At 39.8% G+C, this 24,464-nt stretch overlaps 1 protein-coding gene across 1 annotated transcript; it reads left to right on the top strand.

Moving 5' to 3' along the window:
• The first annotated feature begins 2,821 nt into the window (after nt 1-2,821).
• LOC142482956 (vomeronasal type-2 receptor 26-like) lies at nt 2,822-3,718 on the top strand. Its single transcript, XM_075583076.1, has one exon. The coding sequence runs from the start codon at nt 2,822-2,824 to the stop codon at nt 3,716-3,718; it is 897 nt and encodes a 298-aa protein (XP_075439191.1).
• Nucleotides 3,719-24,464: the final 20,746 nt, after the last annotated feature.

Genomic DNA, 24,464 nt, shown 5'->3' with positions numbered 1-24,464 from the left:
AAATATCTGTGAGATTGAGGAAGCTAAAATAATTTTGCAAATGGAGAAGGCATCATAACTGGGTCATGTTTGCATAATGGGGGATTTTAATTATCCAGACATAGACTGGGGCAATGAGATTAGTGTTACAACAAAAGGAAACAGGTTTTTGGGGGTGCTTAAAGACAATTATATGACCCAAATTATTGAGGAACCAACCAGTAGAGAGGCAGTTATGGATTTTGTCATATCAAACAATGTAGAAGTAATAACAAATATTCAAGTCCTGGAACATTTGGGTAACAGTGATCATAACATGGTCTCATTTGAAATAAATGATCAAAAAACAGATTACTTGGGTTCAACAAATACTTAAATCTTTAGAAAGGCAGATTTTAATACATTTAGGTCTAATCTAGTAGTAATACAATGATATGATGATGTTTTTGCAGGGAAAAATGTAGAAGATAAATAAACAGGTAGGGGAGGAAATGGACAAGAAGAGGAAGGCGTTTAGATTCTTTAAGTCAGAAGGGACAGAGACATCGTATCAGAATTATAATCAATGTAACAAAAATTGCAAAAGGGCAATCAAATTAGCAAAAATGGATAATGAAAAAAGGATTGCAATAGAAAGTAAGGTCAACCCTAAAAAAAGTTCTTTAAGTACCTTAATAACAAAAAAAGAGAAAATATATGACCCTTTCAGTGTGAGATGGGTAGGCAGATTATTGGAGATAAGGAAAAAGGTGAGGTATTAAACAAATTCTTTGCCTCTGTGTTTACAAGGGAAGAATCAAGTTCAATAGTAGTGCCGCAGGAGGAAGCCACAGCCTCCATATTAATGAACAATTGGTTAACTGAGGAAGAAGTTCATAAGCAACTTGAAAAAAATAAAGTAAATAAGGCACCTGGCCCCGATGGCATACAGTACATCCAAGTGTTCTCAAGGAGTTAAGCTCAGTAATAGCAAAACCATTATATTTAATATTAAGGACTCCATTTCCACAGGCTCAGTACCACAAGATTGGCGTAAAGCAGATGTGGTGCATATATTTAAAAAGGAGCTAGATCACAACCGGGAAATTACAGACCTGTAAGCCTGACTACAATAGTAGGGAAAGTACTTGAAGGTTTAATACGGGTTAATATTCAGGAATACCTAATGGAAAACAAAATTATTAGTAATAGTCAGCATGGATTTATGAAGGATAGATCTTGCCAAACTAACCTTTTTTGTTTCTTTGAGGAAGTAAGTAGGAATTTAGACCAGGGTAATGCAGTTGATGTGGTCTACTTAGATTTTGCAAAAGCTTTTGACACGGTTTCACACAAGAGGTTGCTGTACAAAATAAAGAAAGTTGGACTCAGTAATAATATATGCACCTGGATTGAAAACTGGTTAAAGGACAGACAACAAAGGGTTGTCATAAATGGAAATTTTTCAGGTTGGCCTAAAGTCGTGAGTGGAGTACCTCAAGGATCGGTACTGGGACCCCTGCATTTTAACTTTATTATTAATGACCTTGAGGTTGGGATCCAGAGCAAAGTCTCCATCTTTGCTGATGATACTAAATTGTGTAAGGTAATAGAATCAGAGCAGGATATAATTTCTCTTCAGAAGTACTTGGAGAGACTGGAAACGTGGGCAGGTAAATGGCAGATGAGGTTTAATACAGATAAATGTAAGGTTATGCATTTGGGATACAAGAATAAAAAGGCGACTTACAAATTAAATGGAAATATATTGGGGGAATCCTTGATTGAGAAGGATTTAGGAGTGCTTGTAGAAAGCAGGCTTAGCAATAGTGCCCAATGTCATGCAGTAGCTGCAAAGGCAAACAAGATCTTATCTTGCATCAAATAGGCAATGGATGGAAGGGAAGTAAACATAATGATGCCCCTTTACAAAGCATTAGTAAAACCACACCTTGAATATGGAGTACAATTTTGGGCACCAATCCTAAGAAAAGACATTATGAAACTAGAGAGAGTGCAGAGAAGAGTCACCAAATTAATAAAGGGCATGGACATTCTAACTTATGAGGAGAGGCTAGCTAAATTAGATTTATTTACATTAGAAAAGAGGCGTCTAAGAGGGGATATGATAACTATATACAAATATATTCAGGGACAATACAAGGAGCTTTCAAAAGAACTATTCATCCCACGGGCAGTACAAAGGACTCGGGACCATCCCTTAAGGTTGGAGGAAAGGAAATTTCACCAGCAACAAATTAAAGGGTTCTTTACAGTAAGGGCAGTTAAAATGTGGAATTAATTACCCATGGAGACTGTGATGGCAGATACAATAGGTTTGTAAAAAAAAAAAGGTTGGACATCTTTTTAGCTGGGAAAGGTATACAGGGATATACCAAATAAGTATACATGGGAAAGATGTTGATCCAGGGATTAATCCGATTGCCAATTCTTGGAGTCAGGAAGGAATTTTTCCCCTTAATAGGGTTTTTTGTTTGCCTTCCTCTGGATCAATAAGTAAGCAGAGATTAGGATAAAGTATCTGTTGTCTAAATTTAGCATAGGTTGAACTTGATGGACCTACGTCTTTTTTCAACCTCATTTACTATGTAACTATATGTACTGGGAGAGGCGGCTGACCGCACGGTTCTGGAATTTTCCTGCCTCATGGTTTGAGAGTGGTCACAGAGCTTTTTTGCTTATTGAGTATAGATTTCTGTTCTCAGACCCTTGTCGATATGTATGTTTAATGATACCACGTTAGTAATGCTGAGGTATGGATGCTAATGCAACGCAAACAGTTTGAAATGTTTCCATAAAATGTAATGTTATAAATATTTGTCATTATTTTCTCTTGACAGATATGGAAAACTGTTTGAAGTGCCCTGATGATCACTGGCCTAATATAAGGAGAGATACTTGTATCCCAAGAATTATAGATTTCCTCTCCTATGAGGAACCACTAGGTGGCGGTATTGCAGCCCTTGCTGTTTTATTTTCTGCTGTCACTGTTGCAGTGCTGGGGATCTTTATCAAGCACAAGGACACTCCAGTTGTAAGAGCCAATAACCAGAACCTCAGCTACATCCTTCTTATCTCTCTTGTGCTGTGTTTTCTCTGTTCTCTGCTTTTCATTGGTCGTCCTCTGAAGGTGACCTGCCTGCTACGGCAAGTGACTTTTGGGATTATTTTTACTGTTGCTGTGTCTTGTGTTCTGTCAAAAACCATCACAGTTGTCATCGCCTTTAATGCTATGAAACCCGACAGCAAATTGAGGAGGTGGGTGGGCACCAGAGTATCCATCTGTCTTGTCCTCCTCTGCTCACTGGGTGAGGTTGTGATTTGCATTGTGTGGCTAATTCACTCTCCACCATTTCCAGACTATGACACCAAATCAGAAGTTGGGAAGATGATATTACAGTGTAATGAAGGCTCGGTCACTATATTCTATTTCGCCCTCTGTTATATGGGACTTTTGGCTTTCTCAAGCTTTATTGTTGCATTCCTAGCAAGGAACTTACCAGACACTTTCAATGAAGCTCAGTATATCACCTTCAGCATGCTGGTGTTCTGCAGTGTTTGGGTCTCCTTTATCCCAGCATATCTGAGCACCAAAGGCAAATACATGGTGGCCGTGGAGGTATTTGCCATCCTGGCCTCCAGTGCAGGACTTCTGTGCTGTATCTTCATTCCCAAGTGCTATATTATCCTAATGAGACCTGAGCTGAACACTAAAGCCCATTTAACCACAAAACATTAAAAATTATGGTTTGTGTCTTCTTATAAACATCTAATATACTCCAAAGAAAGTTATGACATAAAGGAACCAAAATATACTTAATACTAAAGTAAAACAATTTTGATCTATTTCTTTTCAGGGTTAGTATAATGTGCTTTAATTTTGCATTAGAGGGAACTTAATTAAGAATTTTAAACTCTGTACATAATGTTAGAATTGTCCAAATTAGCACGCTGTTATTAACACGTTTAGTGCCAGGGGTGTTTGCCATCTGCGTGGTGACAAAACTATTCAGCATTCGTTGTTAAGCTTTTCATTGGTATCTCTCACCTTGGGTGGATTTCATATCATGTGACCAAGATATGCTGTCATAAATATGGGCGTGAAGGGCTGTCTATTTAATTTTCATAATATTGTTTCTGGATAGTATTGCCTTATATCCCCTAATTATACGGATACTAGATATGTATAGATTTACTATTCTATCCAACACCGAAAACAAATTAGCAATTCGTGTAACCTGAAACATTTAGATCTGAATGCAAAAAGATAATTTGATTGTTTTTATATAATTGATACAAATTATGATTGTGATGCTACTTTGACTAAGAAAGCCATTATATAGTAGTAACATAACATATTAGCAAGTCTACTGATGTTTGAAATTAATTACATACAAAAATAGAATGAATTAGCACTCACCCTGTATAACACAATTCAGCTAGATGTGCTATGATGCTACATCCACACCGCAACATGCATATAACTGTACAAAAACCAAACTGGATCAGCACTCAAAAAAATAATTAAGGACATACTGTACGTTTCTCTTTTGGTCTCACCAAGTTTTTCTTTAATGTATAAAAAAAAGAACCAACACAGAAAAGATAAGGACACACAAAGATAGGAAATGTTAGCAGACACTGTTATAAAGTATGTGCTCAATAGAGCAACGTTTCAAGTCCTCCTGGCCCCTTCATCAGGCTTTTCATAATGTCCATCCAAGGAGGTTTAAATAGTCCCTGTGGACACACATGTGCCCCTGATCAGTGTCTCTCTGCACTGTGCAGCCATTACAGTGACGTCACACAGCTGCTGTTGGAGCTGGCTGCACTTCCTATCATACACAGACATAGCATCTGAAGCCTCACAGCAATACTGACAGATTGAACCATTAGGTCGCCGAGCATAGGAGAAAATGGAGCGGACCTGTGCAATGCACTCCAAAAGCAAGAGGGCTAATCCAGTTTGGATTTTGAAATGATTGACGTCACTTAAAGGGATGTGATTAATGACATCAGATAATTAACATTTGCTGTACATATTAGAACTGGATTGTGGGAAATGTATACCTGTATTTAAACACTGATCTTGCACGTTTGATCTCTATACACCTGAAAAAGGTTTAATTATTTTTACCCGGAAATGTTGTTCTATTGCTTGTCTTCTTGTATACTAATAAATGGTTGGAGGACCTTTTTGGACATCACAAATATGACTACATCTGCTTTATTTTTTATTGTTGGAAATTGTGATGGTTTGAGGGGATCCCTCCACAGATATGCAATGCACCACTGAAAATATATAGCTATTTTTCCCAACAACAGGAATTCAGAGCAAGTCTACATTTTTCTGTATTTAATAAACAGTCCACACGTCTCTATTTTTTGGAGGAAGGAAATTGCTCTTGCAATTATCTTTCAGAGATGATCGCATCCCCCTAACCTCTGTAGAGACCCTGTTTCCAAGATACAAGCATTTATTCTCACAAGGTAAGAATAGGTTTCCGTTGGACACAATATGACAGAAGGACCAGGATGGCTTCTGCAGCTAACAGATAGATGCAACATCATTGGTACTGTAGATCAGGGGGTGCGCAAAGTGGGGGGCGTGCCCCACAGGGAGGGCACAAGATTTTCTGGGTGGTCATGGCTGTTACAGGGGCTGCACGTTTCCCCTGAAAGCATTTAAAATAAATGCCGGGGATCACGCGAGGCCTCTATCACTTTTTACTTACCTTTCTTCCAGCGACGCGTCTCCATTGTCACCCGGCATCAAATGACGCAGCGGACGTGACTTTCCGTGACCCCGCTACGTCATTTGATGTCGGAGCTGTGCAGGGAGGGGGTGTGCGAGCCGGAGGGGAGAGGAGACAGGGGGGTGCATGTAGGAAACTTTGCGCACCCCGGCTGTAGGTGATATTATGACTTTCTATTTGCAGGCATAGAAAATTTGTACGTTTTTTCTCTTAAACACAGACCTAAAAAACTCAGATATCAACTCGAGGGGTTCTGGCCATTACTCAAAAACTTAAAAGGACTTCCTCATTCACATCAATAACATACAAAAGACAATATTTGTATTACTGCATTAAAAATGGAATCTCTGTCATTTTCTTCATACTGATTAAATGCATGAGGCCTGAAGTGGCATTAACCTTTGCAACTATAAGTTTAAGTACTGTATACTGACACAAGGAAAGGATTGCGCTGTGTAAATGCCTATTTATCATCAGTGTGATACATAGCCTACCATATTCATCAGACTCTGTTATGGGTCAGTGCAAATGAATGGGACTTAACTCTGATTCAAGGTGAAGGAGCTTTAAAAAATTGGGGTCTAGTGAGGTAATTACTCTGCTATCAATCCCTTACAATTGTTCACTTTCTACAAGTTGTTCTACATAAACAACCTCAGTTCTGTAATCTAGGAGTAGAAGTTCCTGGCTGAGCTTCAATAGCTGATTGAAACCTGCATAACTTTAATTTGTGCTAATTCATCCTAAACAATGGGGCATCTGGCAACCTCTTCTTCCACCTGTTCAACATCTCTCTAAATCACTCTCACTAGGGATATTCCTTCTTTCTGAGCTGCTGTGCTTCATCTTTGTGTTGTTTCTACTAGTTGCTATAACTGTGCAATCTCACTTCTAAACACACCATATACTGGAACTGCAATAAAGCCACAAAATATTCTCTACTGACTTTCAATATTAGTTCATAATTAGAAATATGTGCACTGGTAAGGAAAATTTAGACTAGAAGGCATAACTGTGAAGATCACACGAAAAAGTGTAAGAAATGTAAATGTGTGTACATATTGCTTATGTTATAGGCTAATTAGTAAGTAGAGATGGGCAAATTTATTTTGTGGTTTTGGATCCAGTCTCCAGATGCTCTACCATGGCTCAGAGGGGGGAGGAACAAGGATGTCCCAGTGGGAGGAGAGGTAAAGGGAAAAATGTACCCAAACAGAAAATGTTGAAATCACAGAGGAGAATCTGAAAGAGAATGGAATCTATAATCTGTCTGAGTTCCAGTTAACATGTGCACAATTCAGTTTACTCAAAAAGAGCTTAACTTTTGCACCGGTGAACAAACGGAGCGAATTTAACTTATATTTAGATATGTAGAAATTCCTGTGAAAATTAACACTGAAAAGGCATTTTGTTACAAGTGCACCTACAGTCATTTGGATTTGCCAGAGACAAATATGGGTGAATCAAATGTAGAAAGTACTGATAGAGAGAACTGTAAGAGAAAACACAAGAGAAGTAAGATCTCAAGGAACAATAGATTCCATAGGGAATGTACAGATTGCTGTTAATACTTCATTTGACTGGTTGAATAATTTTGGGGAATCCACTTATAACGCGATGCAAGCGTGGCTCCCAATTGTTTTGAAAGTACTGCAATGTGGATTTTTCTTGTTAACACTGATAAGTGATATACATATATACAGCATATACAGTAACATGCAGATCTTCCTATCACGCTGTTTTCCGATGCCACCTGCCCCTGATTCCCTCTACCCTGCACCCTCCGCCCCTCTGCCCCCAGACACCAGGCCAGATCTAGTCTTACCTGTGCCCTGCAGGGGTGACCAGGTCTTATCATGTCTCAGGTGGCAGGGAGCTGGGTGTCTCTAGCTGCTTCTGTTGTCCTGTGACCTGTGTGCATCAGCAGCCTATAGGATTCTGTTTCCTGTTTTTACCCTGGCTTTGTATTGGAGGATCTCCCTTTATATAATCTCTTATTCCAGACTTTCATTGCTGAGCATAGTCTAGTGTGACGCTGTGCCATGCTGCATTCAGTTCTTGTTTCTCCTGCCTTGCCTGTTTTTCCTGCCGCTGCTTGTCCCTGCTATGTACCTTGGACTCCGCACCGCTCTACTTCCGATCCAGCTTACGTACGACCATCATCCAGTCTCCAGTACCCCGACAATCCCCTACACTCCAATCCTGAACTTGGCTACTTATCCTGACGATCCACTACTCTCCAATCCTGATATGGCAGGTACCCTCTACTACTCTCACATCCCTACTCCTGACCTTGCTTGTACAACCAATCTACAATCTAGGCGTGCCCGCGTGGCTGTGGGTTGGTGTTACTCAATTCCCTACCTCAGCACTGCTGTCGCGCTTCTTTGTGGTGAGCATGCGTTACAGTGGGATACCCCAGACACAGTGATGTTCTATGCTGTCAATTATTGGACGTGAAACTTGCGTTGGTGTGTGACGCCATAGCGCTAACGTCCCCATGTGATAAAGCAGCGGGACGGCTGAATAAGCAAGCAATTTACTGGCAGCGACTTGCATACTTAATCCTGAGTATTGCAGAGGAGTTAGATGTTCACTTGTTCTAATAGGGACACAGAGCTGCCAGTACCTTTGTTGATAAATAACCTACCTTGAATTATCAAGTTCAATGATAGCTGTATGCTGCGGGCTATCTGAGCCAGAGGAACTTTGCTTGACGCACACTTTGTGTTTACATACACTTCCACTGCTGTTTATAGTATGGTGAAGCTCATGTGAAATCTTTATGTCTGCATAGTTGACACAAAAATAATTACACTATTGTGTTTTCTCTCTCATTGCATATCCTTGTAAACATTGAGTAATAAAGCTAGTTTCTTACCCACTCCTGAGCCTCCACGAGTCCCTGATGGCGTGTCAAGCCGCTAATGTGAAGATCCAATGCAAAAAGAAGAGACCAGCATCACACTGCCAGGGAGCCAGGTGGTTAAAAATCAATAAATGTATTAATCAAATAAACATCACCCACGGGGTATTGCTACCCTCCTACGCATTTCGGACATAAATCCTTTAACAAGGAGTATAATACAATGGTGCCCTGGACCCTACTTATATACCAAATATCACTGTATTAAAATAATTGAATTTCACGCCAAAACTGGCTCCTAGTGTGACGCACACATCAGGGAACTCGTGCCCGCGTGCACACTGAAGATGGCATGCGCATGCCCCCGAGCAATCTCCGTCGCATCCGCACGCGCCTATCATATCCCTGCCTGGGTTGGATGTCAGCAGCATGGCAATAAGAACCTCCCACCCACCCGAGGCCCCCAAGGGACGAACGGAGACCCACGGCCATACACTCACCATCTAGGAACAATGACAGGTCTCCATGGAAAAAAAGTTTATGGCCGTCATAAAGGGTAACCCCAAAGGCCAATTCCTCAGACTGAGGAGAAATTGCTCCAATACTGAGGATTTTGTCCGTCAGTCTGGGGAGTTGTGCTCAAGATTTATCCAAAGGGTATACAAACATGAGGAATTATCACAGACTTTTAATGAAGTGTTAGCGATGGATAGACAGCTACTGTATTACTGAGTCCACAAAGTGAGGGCACCCTGGCGTATGGAGGTAGAGCTGGAAAATCCTCAATGAAGAAAAAGTTAGATTATACAGGCATACCCCGGTTTAAGGACACTCACTTTAAGTACACTCGCAATTAAGGACATATCGCCCAATAGGCAAAAGGCATCTCGTGTATGCGCCTGTTAGCACGTCCTGAACTGCAATACAGGCTTCCTACCTGTACCAAAGCTGTGCGCAAGTGGGGTGACTATAGAGCCTGTTACAAATGCGTTATTTACATCAGTTATGCGCGCGTATGAAGTTTGCAGTACAGTAGATGCACAAGAGGAAAAAAGGTAGTGATTCACTTTAAGTACATTTTCGCTTTACATAAATGCTCCGGTTCCATTACGTACGTTAATGCGGGGTATGCCTGTAAACAAATGTAGTAGAAAACAGGGTCAAGTTGGAGACAGGACAAGACTGGAAGGGGATGATGTCCCTTTATTCATTTTACAATTTAATAGACCAAGCCATCAGGTCCAACTGATCATATGCAAACATTGGGATCTTCTTTGTATGGACCGGAGTCTGGTCCAATATGTAGAAAATGGGCCCCGTTTTGTTTACCGTAAAGCTAGAACTATTAGGTCCGTTGTAGCCCCCAGTTATGTGGCCTCTTCGCGTGCAGTGACCAAGACCTTCACTACTAAGGGTTCCTTCAGGTGTGAGGGCTGTCTTATTTGTCAATATATGTGACCCTCTTCACATTTTTCTAGTACCCCTTCAAGTAAACAATTTCCCATCAAATCTTATATTAATTGCAATACGCAATACGTCGTGAACATTCTAACATGTATGCGGAGCCAACTACAGTATGTTGGCCGAATGACTAGAGCTCTTAAAATAAGAGTGATGGAGCATGTGAGACTAATAAAAAAATGTGATTGCTCACATCCTGTATCTAAACATTTTTCTGAATGTACATCAGGGAGTATTAGGAACTTAACAGTTAGAGGAATTGAAAAGTTTTCCCTGGATGAACGAGGGGGAGATGGACTCAATCATTTGGACCGCAGGGAGGCCTATTGGATCTTCATTTTGAGGACCCGGGCCCCCTGTGGTCTGAATGTTAAATGGAATTTATGCCATTTTTACGTTCTTTATGTGGAGTCCACTCTTGTTATACATATGGAATTGTTCTGTTTATCTGATTCAATTGTGTTTTCCTGACAGATCCTTATATATTTCTGTTGGTTTTCCAAAAAGTGATGACTTCCCCATTTTTCCTTCTCCTTTCCCCCTCCCCTTCGCCATCCCCTTTTCCTTATCCTCTTCCTTCCTTCTTCTCCTTCCCTCTCCCCCTTCCTCCCCTTCCCTTCCTTCCCTTTTCCCATTTTCCCCTTCTTTCATTTCCACATGAAATTAGTAGTCATTATTACATCTTAAAAGTTTTGAACTTAATATTTAAGGTGGCAACATATCCATGTATCCTGCATTTAACTATAACCTGCACTTTAGGGAGTTGTTCTTTAATTAACCAGATATTTATGTACCCTATTAACTGAATAAATGCTTGAGATGTTGAAGGTTATTTATATATCCTCTATTAGAGTTTTTATTTATGTTTCTATATAAATTTAGTATAATATTGTTAGGAGGTTTTATTACAGATGTTATTTGGTTCTATTATGGTCCTACTGGACTTTATGTATAAATTATGAGTTTATATATTTAATGTTCATGTTGTATTAACTTGTTTTATGCTATACTTTTTATTGTGGTTCGTGCCAATCCCTGTTATGACAGGTCTCTATTCTATGGGAAGGCTTAGCCACTTCCCCCGCCTTGTTGTTATTGTTTTGACAGGTTTCCATGGAGACCAGTCCTTGTTCCTGGATGGTGAGTGTATGCCCGTGGGTGTCGGGCTCAGTGCCTGCCGGGCGATGACCCCCGAGGAGAGGAGGGGCACAGATGGCTATTGTGGGGATTGGGAAGAGTGTGTTTTTGCCGCTCACTGGCATGGGTCTCTGTTCTTCACCCGGGAGCCTCGGGCAGGTGGGAGGGGCTTGGTGCAGTGCGGCTGACATCCACCCCAGTCAGGGATATGATAGGCGCGTGCGGACGCGACGGAGGTTGCTCGGGGGCGCACGCATGCACATCTTCAGTGCGCATGCGGGCACGAGAACCCTGACTATCGCGTCACGCTAGGAGCCGCTTTGGCGCGAAATTCAATTATTTTAATACAGGGATATTGGATATTTAAGTACAGTCCAGTGCCCCATTGGATTATACTCCTTGTTAAAGGACTTATGTCCGAAACGCGTAGGAGGGTGGCACTACCCCTGTGGGTGATGTTTATTTGATTAATACATTTATTGGTTTTTAACCACCTGGCTCCCGGCAGTGAGGTAGAAGAGAATCGGGTTTGAAGAGGAGATCTCATTTCTTCCCCTCATTCATGAAAGGCAAATTTTTGTCAACATTTGAGAGTCTCGTTGAACGAGACTTAATTCTTTTACATAAGGGTTTCACTTTTGATTCTCCCTCACATACTCACTTTGGCAACAATTTAACTATAGGTGAACGTAAAGCACTTAATGATCTTAAAGCCAATACATCGCTTATTATTAAAAATGCTGATAAAGGGGGGGCGGTTGTAGTGCAGCATAGGGATGACTATCACAGGGAGGCTTTACGCCAACTTTGCGATACTTGTTCCTATGCTGTACTGCAATCTGACCCTACCCCTAAATTTCTTGCTGAATTGAGGAACCTCCTTGATGAGGGTTCTATGTTGGGTATCCTTAATGATATTGATATGGAATTTCTTTATAACTCCACTCCTACCACGGCCATGTTTCACCATCCCCCAAAGATTCATAAATCATTAGTCTCCCCTCCTGGAAGACCTATTATATCCAGCATTGATTCTTTGGGAGATGGTGTCTCACGGTACGTGGATTGTTTCCTACAGCCATTGGTACAATTATTACCTTCTTACATCTTAGACAACGGAGATCTTCTTAAACAAATTGAATGTGTTGTCTGGAAAAAGAACTGCTTATGGGTAACCCTGGATGTTACGTCACTTTATACTGTAAGCTCTCATTCTCACGGGGTGGCAGCTGTTAGACACTTTTTGAGTCGTTCTGATTTATCACATGCACAAATTGCTTTTATTTTGGATTCAATTTGGTTTCTTCTCACTCACAATTATTTTTTATTTGATGGGGTTCATTATCTCCAAACGCATGGAACGGCCATGGGGACAAGCTTTGCCCCCTCACACGCCAATCTTTTTATGGGTTGGTGGGAGTCGTTCCACGTGTTTGGAGATTTGAACATTTATAGGGAGCACATTTTATTTTATCGGCGGTTTATTGACGATCTATTGTTTATTTGGGAGGGTGATGTCCCCACTTAATTATTATTTATTAATACACTTAATACTAATGATTTCAATCTCAAATTCACGTACACTTATAATTATCACCATATACACTATTTAGATTTATACTTGTATATTGATAATTCACTAAAAATTAATACTGATGTTTTTCATAAACCTAACTCACAAAACACTTTTTTACGTGCGAACAACTGCCACTCTAAAGCCTTAATTAAAAGCATTCCGAAGGGCCAAATGATACGCCTCCGGTGCAATTGCTCTACAGATGAGCTATTTAACGTTCAGGTTAAAGACCTATATAATCGCTTTATTAAGCAAGGTTATAGTCATAGTGACCTAATAAAAACAATACAGGAAGTTTCCTCTATGGATAGAAGATGTTTGCTCCAACGGTCCCCTAAAAAAACTGTATTAAATGATTGTCCATTGTTCATCACATCTTTTGGTATTCAGGGAGAACAGATTAAACGCATTCTGAAAAAACATTGGTCTATCTTGTCGTTAGACCCTGTTCTCAGACCTATAGTTTCTTCGGGTACTAGAGTTATTTTTAAAAAAGCTAGGACGTTAGCAAATACTCTCTCACCTAGTCTCTTTAAAATATCAGCTGAAAAACATTTGAAACTCCCTAGGAGGTCATTTAGATGCAATAAATACAAGATTTGCTCTAAAATGAAACAAGGTAGAACTTTCACTTCCACTGTGAATAGAACAACTCATAAAAATATGATGTTTATTAATTGCAATTCATCATTTGTTGTATATTTAATCACATGCGGATGTGGATGTCAATATGTGGGTCAAACAACCAGATGTCTTAAGATCAGAATGATGGAACACTTCAGACTCATATCAAATGGGGATCTCAGTCTTCCGGTTTCAAAACATTTTTCCAGCTGTATTAGGGGCGGTCCTGACAACTTTTCCTTCCAAGGAATTGAGATGGTTGCACCTTTGACAAGAGGTGGCAACAGGACCTTACAGCTGGATCGCCGTGAGGCATTCTGGATCTTTACTCTAAGGACCAGAATGCCTCACGGAATGAACATATACTGGGATCTTACTCATTTTTTGTAATTATTTTTTTGTAATTAAACTTTTTAAAAAAAATTGTTTTATTTTACAAATTTATATAGTTGGGAAAAGTATATATTTTATATATTTTTTATCTTAATTACACTTTATTGTTTGTAAATTTTACATATTGGTCTGTAGTGTTCCATTGTCATTCTGGGATATTATCAGATGTTCTAATGTTTTTGATTATAATCATTTAATGTCTCTGGTGTGTTAGTTATTAAAACTTATTTTTAATATAATCCCCTTATCTTTCAGGATTCCTGTAGATCTGATTATAAGTAATATTTTTTTCTCTTAGGGAGAGACGATCTCTGCTTTGACCCTTGACCCTTGACCCTGTCATAGGTCTGGCAGATTTCTATCTCACCCTGAGTTAACATATATTTATATATGTAGAATTATTATCTATTATTATCTTTTATTAGATATATTTCTTTTTTTCCTTTTTTTTAAGTTATATTTCTATTTTCTATTATTTGTGCAGTTTCTATATTGGCAAATATGTATGTGCCATGAATATGTGGATTAACATATATCTATGTTAGCTGATCTATTGATTTGGTTATGTTGACCATTAACTGACACATGCATGTTTTCCTTTTCCTTTGTTAATAGGACGGAGGGTTTTTGTATCCTCTTGGAACTTCACTTTTATATATGTTGGGTGTAGGGTTGTCAGTGTATGTAGGTATGACAATATGAAAAAAATATATTTTTCTATATAGATTTCCTATATGGATGTTTCTTTTTTGGCTATACATCTTCTACTATATTCTGACAATCACTGCACCATGCATATTGCATATAATTTATTTATATTCTCATTTGTTCTTCCTTTTCTTCTTTTTTCTTCTACTGTATAATAATTTTTCTTTTTTGTTCTAGAGGTTTATAGTTATACCATTTGTTTATCTTATTTGTTCTTCATATGATATTTGTTTCGTTATCCTTTTTTTAAACAATGTGTTTATTAAAGTTTTTTTATTCAATGTTTTGTTCGAACAGCTAATCCAGACACTCTGTGTACTTCCTCTATTGCGAGCGCGACCCAGTATTGAGCCGCGCAGTAATATTGCGACTCTGCTTGGAGACACATATAGATGACGTCACGAGTGCCGAGTTTTGGCGCAAATTCTTGTTTAGATAAATGGTGTGCTATTATGTCCCTCATTATACCTTGAGAAAGTCTCGAGGGATGAAACGCGTAGGTGCGTTGTCCTATTTTTGTGTCTGTACTGACCATTAAAGGTTTATTTATATTTTATCCCCGGTTGGAGTTGCCCTTATTTTTTGCGTCTGACTCGCTGTGAGCTGTGCTCCTTTCCACTTCTACTATTGATTTTTAACCACCTGGCTCTCTGGCAGTGCGCTGCTGTTCTCTTCTTTTTGCGTTTGATCTTCACATCAGCGGCTTGACACGCCATCAGGGAATCGTGGAGGCTCAGGAGTGGGTTAGAAACTAGCTTTATTTCTCAATGTTTACAAGGATATGCAATGAGAGAGAAAACACAATAGGGTAATTCTGTATATATTCGGTATAGATAAATATGGTAATGCACTCACATCTAGTAAGATAAAGCAGGCATCTCGGTTAATCAGTTTAACCAAACTGTAATAGAGAAACGTCAGGAATCAGGTTACTTCTTATAAGGTCTCTGACGGCAGGATATTCCCAATTTCTCCCAAGCTCACAGGCCGTAGGATATTATGCAGATATAGAGAAATAAACACATATAGTGTAATACTGTATATATAGAAATAAATTCTATAAACATATAGTGTATCAACTCACATTGTGTGTATAGATAATACGCATTTAGGTTGTTAAAGTAACCAATTCTTATAAGGTCTCTGACGGCAGGATATTTCCAATTTCTCCCAAGTTCACAGGCAGCAGGATATTGTGCGGATATATAGAAATAAACACACATAGTGTGATACTGTATATATAGACATAAATTCTATAACCATATAGTGTATCAACTCACATTGTGTGTATAGGTAGTACGCCTTTAGGTTGTTAAAGTAACCAACTTTAGATGTCGTCTGGAATCACAGGAAAAATCCCAGGCAAAAAAAGAGGAAAAGGATGCAGGAAAAGGTAGAACAAACTTTATAAACAAAAAAGCACTTACAGAGCTGAATACAAAAAAAAATCCCTGAAGAAGTCTTTTTCGGACGAAACGCGTTGAAGCAGCTGCTGACAATCTATAGACTTTGAGGAGCTGTCTGAAGCTCTGTACCCCCTCAGTGTGGTATTCCCGGGTGCATGGCCAGCACTAGGTTTTACTGAGAGTGGGGTTACATGTTTTGGACTACCTTGAATTCTTCTTTTTTTTGTATTCAGCTCTGTAAGTGCTTTAAAGTTTACTCTTAAATTTGTTTGTTAATGTATGCTTTCGTAATAGTAGAATAATCATGGAGTGCATTATGTTTTCCCTTGTCTTCAGAATTACAGCCCCATAGTTAATTTTAAAACACGAATGTAACTGTAATGTTGAAAAGCAGTTGTGAGTACAGTACTATATCTTACTGTACAGAATGTGTTTTTGTCTATGCGGAGCCAAGCTCTGAGGAATCCTTGAAAACCCTCCATGGGTGCGCACGCTATGTAAGATGCACAGGAGGTTGCACAGTGGGAGGAATAGGAAGCACGCTGCGGGGGACGTGCAATATGATGCTCTGCAGGAGGCTGTGCAGCAGAAGATAAAGAAGGAGCGCTCCGCGGGGGACATGCTCCCTGATTCCTTACACATACATGCCGTCTCTTAAAGGGAGCTGGCTCTTGCGCTGATTTTTTTCTCTCCCTGTCAGTTGGAAGCTTACGCCAGAAGCAGGGAGAGGAGAGAGCTTCCAGCTGATGCCAGGTCAGTCCTGCATGGGGGTGCCGCTGCTTTGCCGAAGCTGGGACAGCTGTGAGAGTTCTCTCTGTTCTCCCACTCCGGCAGACATGGAAACCCTGAGGGGTACAATTCTGTCGCACAAAAATTAGACCCGCTTATAACGCGAACCGCTTATAACACCATATGATTCTTTGGACCCCAAGCAGCGCTTTATAACGGTGTTGAGTTGTTTTATGAGTAGTCTAGACAATGATATGAGATACCAGGATCGATTGATGAGACTTTACAAGACCTAATGCACATTTTTGAAGAATGTGATGGGAATAAGGATATAGCACAATACATACACAATTGAGATATAAAATCGATTTTTTTATCCTTATGAATCGTGCGACCTAACATTGAATTCTTCGGCAAATATAGTAGAAAAAGTATTTAAGAATCTATGCAGCAATAATAGGTATTAAGTATTTAATTACAAACTAACCCATTGTGAATGTCAAGCCTAAAGGAATTAAATATATGGTTTGACTCCCACTTAACATTCGGAATGCACACTGATACCCTGACATCCCAAACCTATGCCAAACTTGGGGTACTTTACAGGAACAAATCATCCCTATGTCTGCTGGTCAGAAAGCATATCGCACAGCAGATGCTAATGCCAATTATCGACTAAGGAGACATAGTATATGGCTCGGCACCCCAAACCCACCTTAGCAAACTTGACATCCTGTACAATTCAATATGCCGTTTTGTTCTCCAATGTAACTACAACACACATCACTGTGAAATGCTCAAAGAACTAGATTGGTCATCACTTGAGTCTAGGCAAAAAGTTCACATTTCCTGTCTTGCCTTCAAATTCTTTCTGGGCAAGCTACGGGCACACACGTGCGCGGGCGCGCAGAGACATCCTGTGAAACCGGAGGAGGAAGTGAGGAGAGCGGCCACACGTGGTGCAGAGCTGTGGACCCCACTAACTAGCCTCCGCCACCGGCACTGTTCCGGTGAATACCTGAAGGGTGGTTTCGGACTTGAGTCGCGGCGGAGCAGAGATACAACTCTGCAAGGATACCATCTGCGCCAAGAGGACTCGTTCCTAACAACGCGTGTTTATGCCTTGCTGCATGTAAGTAGGGCTCCAATTTTTCTATCCCGGATGACCTGCGGTTCTTTGTATTTGTCAATACCATTTTATGGCATGGTTCACAACTAAGGCTATCTCACATTTTAATCTGTAAATGTTTCATAAGCCTGTAATATATATTATCTTTAACTGTGCATGCAATGACTTGTATATAATGTATACCCTGTTGATTTATGTAACTGTATTTGTAACCATGTATTATTTGTCTTAACTCTATGCCCAGGACATAATTGAAAACGAGAGGTAACTGTCAATGTATTACTTCCTGGTAAAATATTTTATAAATAAATAAAAAACAGGCATTTTATTATCCACCAAGCGGATAAAGGGAGAGTTACGGTACTATAGAACCGGCTGAATTATTTAAAAGAAGCTAACCGTCTCCTAGGGGATGATGTTTCATATCGCTGCCCAGATAAAGATCCAACGGCATCCTAACTCTAAAGGAGTTTCACTACATATTTAATGCCCATCCCCGCATTCCGATTTTAAACCACATCCCACAAATGCATAAAACCTTGAAGAACCCGCCGGGCTTTCCCATTGTGTCTGGAATTGGTTCTATGACCTCCAATTTATCACGTTATGTTGAAACCTTTTTAGCTCCCCTCACTTGTGCACTGCCTTCAAGTTTAAGAGACAGTAAGAATGTTTTAAACTCACTACAGACTATCGCACACACACACTTTATTTGGGTCTTGTTTGATGTAACTTCACTGTACACTTGCATACGTCACACACAAGGTATTGAAGCAGTAGCACATTTTCTTTATCACCAGGATCATTTAAACGACTTAAACAGAAATGTATAATTAACAGTATCACATTTATACTTAATCATATTTTATTTTTTTAAGGCAGGTATTATATCCAGACCAATGGGACGGCCATGGGTACACGCTTCTCCCCTAATTCTGCAGGATTGTTAATGGGTTTATGGGAGTGTGAGTATATATGGGAAGAACATAGATTTAGGAAGTATATCCAAAACTATTGAAGATATATTGATGACATTTTAGTCATCTGGTCAGAGTCCATAGAAGAGCTAGACGCATTCACTATATATTTGATAATAAACATCATTCAAAGTGGAGAACAAAAAGGAATATTCATTTTTATTTTCAGACAGCCCCAAAACTCTTATTATTTATCATCTGCCCAAGATACATAAATCCCTCACAGCCCCACCTGAGAGACCTGTTGTGTCAGGTATTGATTGATTCATTAACATCAAACCTGTCACAATATGTTGATTTTTTCTTACAGAATTTTTTTGGTTTATTACCTTCTTACATTAAATACAGGACACCGGTGCTTTGTTTATTTAAAGATTTGAAATGGAAGACAAGCTACAGATGGGCCACGTTTGATGTACAGTACAGTCTCTATATACAAATATTCCCCATATGAAAGGTGTACAGTAGCTGCAATAGCACTGTATTTGATAAACGATCCTGAATTATATGTACAAAATGGGCATTTTATTCTGGAGTCAATTAGATTCATACTCTCACATCATTATTTTATATTTTTAACACAGTGTTTTATCCAAGTCTGTGGAACAGCAATGGGTACACACTTTGCTCCCAACTATGCAAACCTTTTTATTTTTATTTATTTATAAAATGTTTTACCAGGAAGTAATATATTGAGAGTTACCTCTCATTTTCAAGTATCTCCTGGGCTTAGAGTTAAGACAAATAATGCATGCTTACAAATACAGTTACATAAATGAACATGGTATACATTATATCAAAGAATTTGCATGCACAGTTAAAGAAAACATATGTTATAGGCTTATGAAACATTTACAGACCAGATTAAAATGTGAGACAGCCTTAGTTTTGAAAGAACTTAAACTGGTGGTGGATGTGACAGTCTCCGGTAGGTTGTTACAGTTTTGGGGTGCACGGGAAGAGGAGGAGCGGCCGGAGAGGAGGAGCGGCCGGATACTTTGTTGAGCTTTGGGACTATGAACAATCTTTTGGAGTCTGATCTCAGATGATAAGTGCTGCATGTGGTAGGGGTGAGGAGCTTGTTCAGATAGATGGGTAGATTGCCCACAAAGTATTTGAAGGCAAGACAGGAAAGGTGAACTTTGCGCCTAGACTCAAGTGATGACCAATCTAGTTCTTTATATGGGAGCTTGGGAGCAAGGCGTTTTTGGAACAACAACCCATTTGCAACTAAGATCATTACGTGGCACAGATTTATAGACAATATTTTATGTATTTGGGAGGGAGATGATGACTCCTTAAATGAATTCACTGTCTATTTAAATCAAAATGATTTTAACCTCACTTTCACGGCAGAAAGTGACAAGTTTAATATAACTTTTCTGGATTTACATTTGGTAGGTATGGAAGATAAAGTTTCTTCCAAGACTCTCTTCAAGAAGGTTGACACCAATAGCCAACTATTGGCTAGTAGTAACCATAAGAAAACATGGATTGAGTACATCCATATTGGCCAATTTATGTGTGTAAGACGTAATTGTATTGAAATTAAAGATTTTTAACAACAACCTGAGTAATTATTTAATACATTTATTCAGAGGGGCTACAATGGTGTCAACCTTCTTGAAGCATTAACAAAAGTAATTAATAATGATAGGTACTCAATTTTAAATAGCAAGAAAAACACTGAGAAAAATATGAACCAGTTAAACTCAGAGAATCAATTAATATCTGTTCCATTTGTTACTCATTTTAACGCAGTTAGTCATGAGATAAAAAATATTATTAATAAAAATTGGAATATTTTGATTAATAATCCGTTACTTGGTCCACAATTAGAGAAAAAAACGAGTTTATTTTCCGGAAAGCTAAAAATCTCAAGAACTGCGTGGCTCCTAGTGATATTGGGATGTTATTTACAAATAAAACCAACTAGTTAACACAGAAACCAGCTGGTAATTTTTGTTGCGGGAAGTGTAAAGCTTGTAAACTGCAGTATTAAGCAAAGATAGAAAAAGCTCCACCTTTGTAGTATACCTGTCAGAGTGTCCCTGTTTCAAACAATACATTGGACGGACCAAACGTAAACTTAAGGTCAGGATTTTAGAACATGCCAGAAATATAAGAATTGGGTATGATAAGCATAGTGTGTCCCGCCAGTTTAAAATTCATCATGATAGTAATCCATTCTTATTGAGCTATAAAAGTATTCAAATAGTAACACCAAATCGCAGAGGAGGTTATAGGCTGAAAGTTCTCTCTAAGCAAGAGAGCTTTTGAATTTACGGACTCCGGACTGAAGCACATCTCAGCGAGACGGGGACGGATCATCGTGGTTCTCCGTTGTCAGAACATAACTGGGAAGTGTATCTTGCTGCCATTAGGAGAAGATTTATCCGCAGGAGACTTTACCGGCAATCGGCTTTTGCCGGCGATATATATGAGGAGTTCTGCTGAATGCTGTTTTTAGTAACATGTGCCAGAATTCATGTATTGCCCATATTTTTAAGTTTTGATGTACGTGCAAATTTGTCACCTTCACTTTATTTCAATGTAGCCATGCTGTAAAATGGTCTGCAGTTTCTTCTCCTGCTGGCAGTAAACCTGGTAAGTTACAGGGATGCCAGCAGTAATCATGGAGGTTTGCCCTCACACCCTGGTGAGGTGCCCTATGTATGGATGGGAGTGGCTACATACACTGGCGACACACTTTATTCGAGCTCGGCTAGTCCCACGAATTCGGGTATACCCGGGTGTATTGAGGTTTGTGACTGTTTTCTGCCCGAGTGCATTGAGGTATTTTCCAGGCAGGGATTGAAGCATTTTATTCCCGCTGGCTGCAATACTGCACAGTATATATATATATATACTGCATTACAATTCATGAATTTATGCCTTCTGGTAGACACGCGAAGCATTGCAGCCTATTAAATCCTAATCATTATCATTTAACAGATCAGCCGCCCGTCAGCCAGGCATAAACCCAGGCTGGGAAGGCAAACGCAACGGGGCTTGTCAGAGGTGAGGAGCGGCGCATTCCAGGTATCTGCCAGGTACATACTGGGTATTTTCTCGAATAAAGTGTGTCGGTGCAGTACTCTGAGTCCACAGTTAGTGACATCAGAGATGTGCCTGCTTCCTAAGGTATATAAGGCACAGCACTGCCCAAAGTTAGAGTGCGTGTTGTGTTGGAGAGTTTGGAGTACGTTAGAAATGTAGGGTCCACTAGTGCAGTAACTAGTGGCCCGTTTCTACATCAAGTAGTATCAAACCGATAAGACCACACTGTGTCCAGGGACCTCGCACAGGGGTGATCTCTCTGTGGGGAGAAGGGATCCCACTCCATTGGGAGGGCGTACCTTTTCAAGGGACAGTACGGAGAGATGTGCGGCTGAGCTGATTGCTGCAAGGGCAGTCTGTCCATACCATCGTCAACAATAAAGATGCCCTGTTCAAAGATCCCCCCACTGTGTGAGTGTGAATTTACTCTCCAGTGGGAGGCACCACCAAGAAGGAGTTCCTCATCAGGACCATCTCCCTGCGGACGCATAGATCCTGATGAGGTGGAGGCGCTGCACATGATATAGGTAGGACTCGCACACACTACCTCAGCTGCCTGTCTGGTGTGACAATCCCCAAATAACACCATGCGGGAGACTCAGGAGTCCTGTTGCCTACAGGTGCACCACCAGGCACGACCATGTAGTGGGGCTTGGTTAGACCACACGGGCCAATATGAGATTGGGTGGGTCAGACAGGAGGGAATACCCGTTACAACAATATAATTGAATAAACTACACTATGAGTTGTACGCTGTTTTTTCTCTCTTTTTTTTCACTAAGTGGAGAACATAACCCCAATACCATTAACTTCCTGCATCTCAATCTTGAAATTGTGGAGAACTGTCATTACGATAATTTTTTTCAAAAAGTTGGATGTGAACTCCTATTTAGAGTACAATAGTAATCACTCTTCTCAATGATTAAACAAGATACCCTATGGGCAATTTCTGAGATTGCGACGGAATTGTTCGGCTTTTTCAGATTTTGATTGTCAATCCGATATGTTAAAACAAAGATTTTTTGACAAAGGGTACAGTGAGAATCTAGTGGAGAAATCAATCACTAGAAGAAAAGCACGATATACGCTGTTAATACTTAGAGAAAAGGATACTCTCTCAAACATTCACAAAACACCTATGTTTATTGCCGACTTCTGTAAGCAGAAGCCCAAAATCAGGAAAATCATCAGAAAACACTGGGAGATTCTCAAAATGGGCCCCATATTAGGCCAAAGAATTCCAACTAAACCTAAAGTGGTTTTTAAAGGCCTACAATTTTGAAAAACATTTTAGCACCCAGTGTTCATAAAAAACATAATGTGAATGATAAGTCACAATAAGGATTCTGCGCTCCCGCAATTGGTGGTTAGGGGACATTCTTCATAGTGTATTTTATTGTTACATATATTTTGCTTAGTGTTACATGATGCACAGATTAATTGCATCATGTACACACAATGCAATTGTGTGACATTTCATATACATTTGTTGAGCTGCTGATTTGTTGGCTTATATTTACAATAGATGCTGGATTTATTGTAACATGCAATGTGGTGGTTTTAAGATTAAAAATTCATGTTTTGATTTATGCATGTTTTATGTGTTTCATAATGGGCAAATAATATATTATCCATATCTGGATAATAGTTATTTTGCACATTATTGTACTGTATGTGTTGGGGGGGAGGAAGGGGGTATTGGCCCCAAGGGTATGTGGGTAGGCCTCCCTTGTGGGTAGTGGGTGAGGGTGGTTAGGCCTCATGGGGTGGGGGGGAGTAGGGGAGGGTATGCAGGCCTCCCGAGCAATCAATTAATCCATTTTCTCAAACAATTAAAATACAATACAAATCAATAATACAATTCCCTATTCAATTACTAAAGCCAAACCATTGCCAAACAATTCTAATTTAAAGTAACCACCATCATTCTAATTTAACTACAAGAAAGAAGCCATTACAATTAACCTATAACTAAATACAATTTACATTATTCACAACAATGACAAAATAAAGCTGCTAAATACATTAGCCATACATGAAAAGAACATAAAGCCTATAAAAGCCTATATTTATACAGTAGCCTATAAAAGCCTATGTTGCCTCATTTTGAAGCTAGTCACAGAGGAGGGAACATCTCCCCTCCTAAGAAGAGAAGATCCCTGCTATGTCAGTCTCTATCTTCTCCATGTGCTTATCCATCTTTTCCATCTGCTTATCCATTTTCTCCATCCGTTGATCAATGTTTAGCATGGTCTCTAAAAAAAGATTTATCTTTACCAGCATAGAGTTCACAGGGATATTGACACTTAACCCCTTCAGCATGCGGTCTAACAAGCTGGATCTTGTGCATGGGGTGCTGTGGACATCTGGGTGGATGGATGCTGAAGAGGATGATGAGATTGGGGATCTCTGGAGAGAAGCAGCAACGTCGTCGAAGAGGGATGGAGAAGTTGACCTGTGAATTTCCACGAGAGAAGCGGCAGCATCGTAGAAGAGTTATGGAGAATTTGACCTGTGGATTTCCGGGAGAGCAGCGGCAGTGTCGTCGAGGACTGATGGAGGAGGTGACCTGTGGGTTTCCGGGAGAGCAGAGGCAGCGTCGTCGTCAAGGAGTGATGGAGGAGGTGACCTGTGGGTTCAATGGGTTGGCTTCCATTTGTTTT

This window comes from Ascaphus truei, unplaced genomic scaffold, assembly GCF_040206685.1.
Source record: "Ascaphus truei isolate aAscTru1 unplaced genomic scaffold, aAscTru1.hap1 HAP1_SCAFFOLD_2825, whole genome shotgun sequence".
Lineage (NCBI taxonomy): Eukaryota > Metazoa > Chordata > Amphibia > Anura > Ascaphidae > Ascaphus > Ascaphus truei.
The sequence above is the reverse complement of the archived record's forward strand: the minus strand, read 5'-3'. Positions and strand labels throughout refer to the sequence as shown.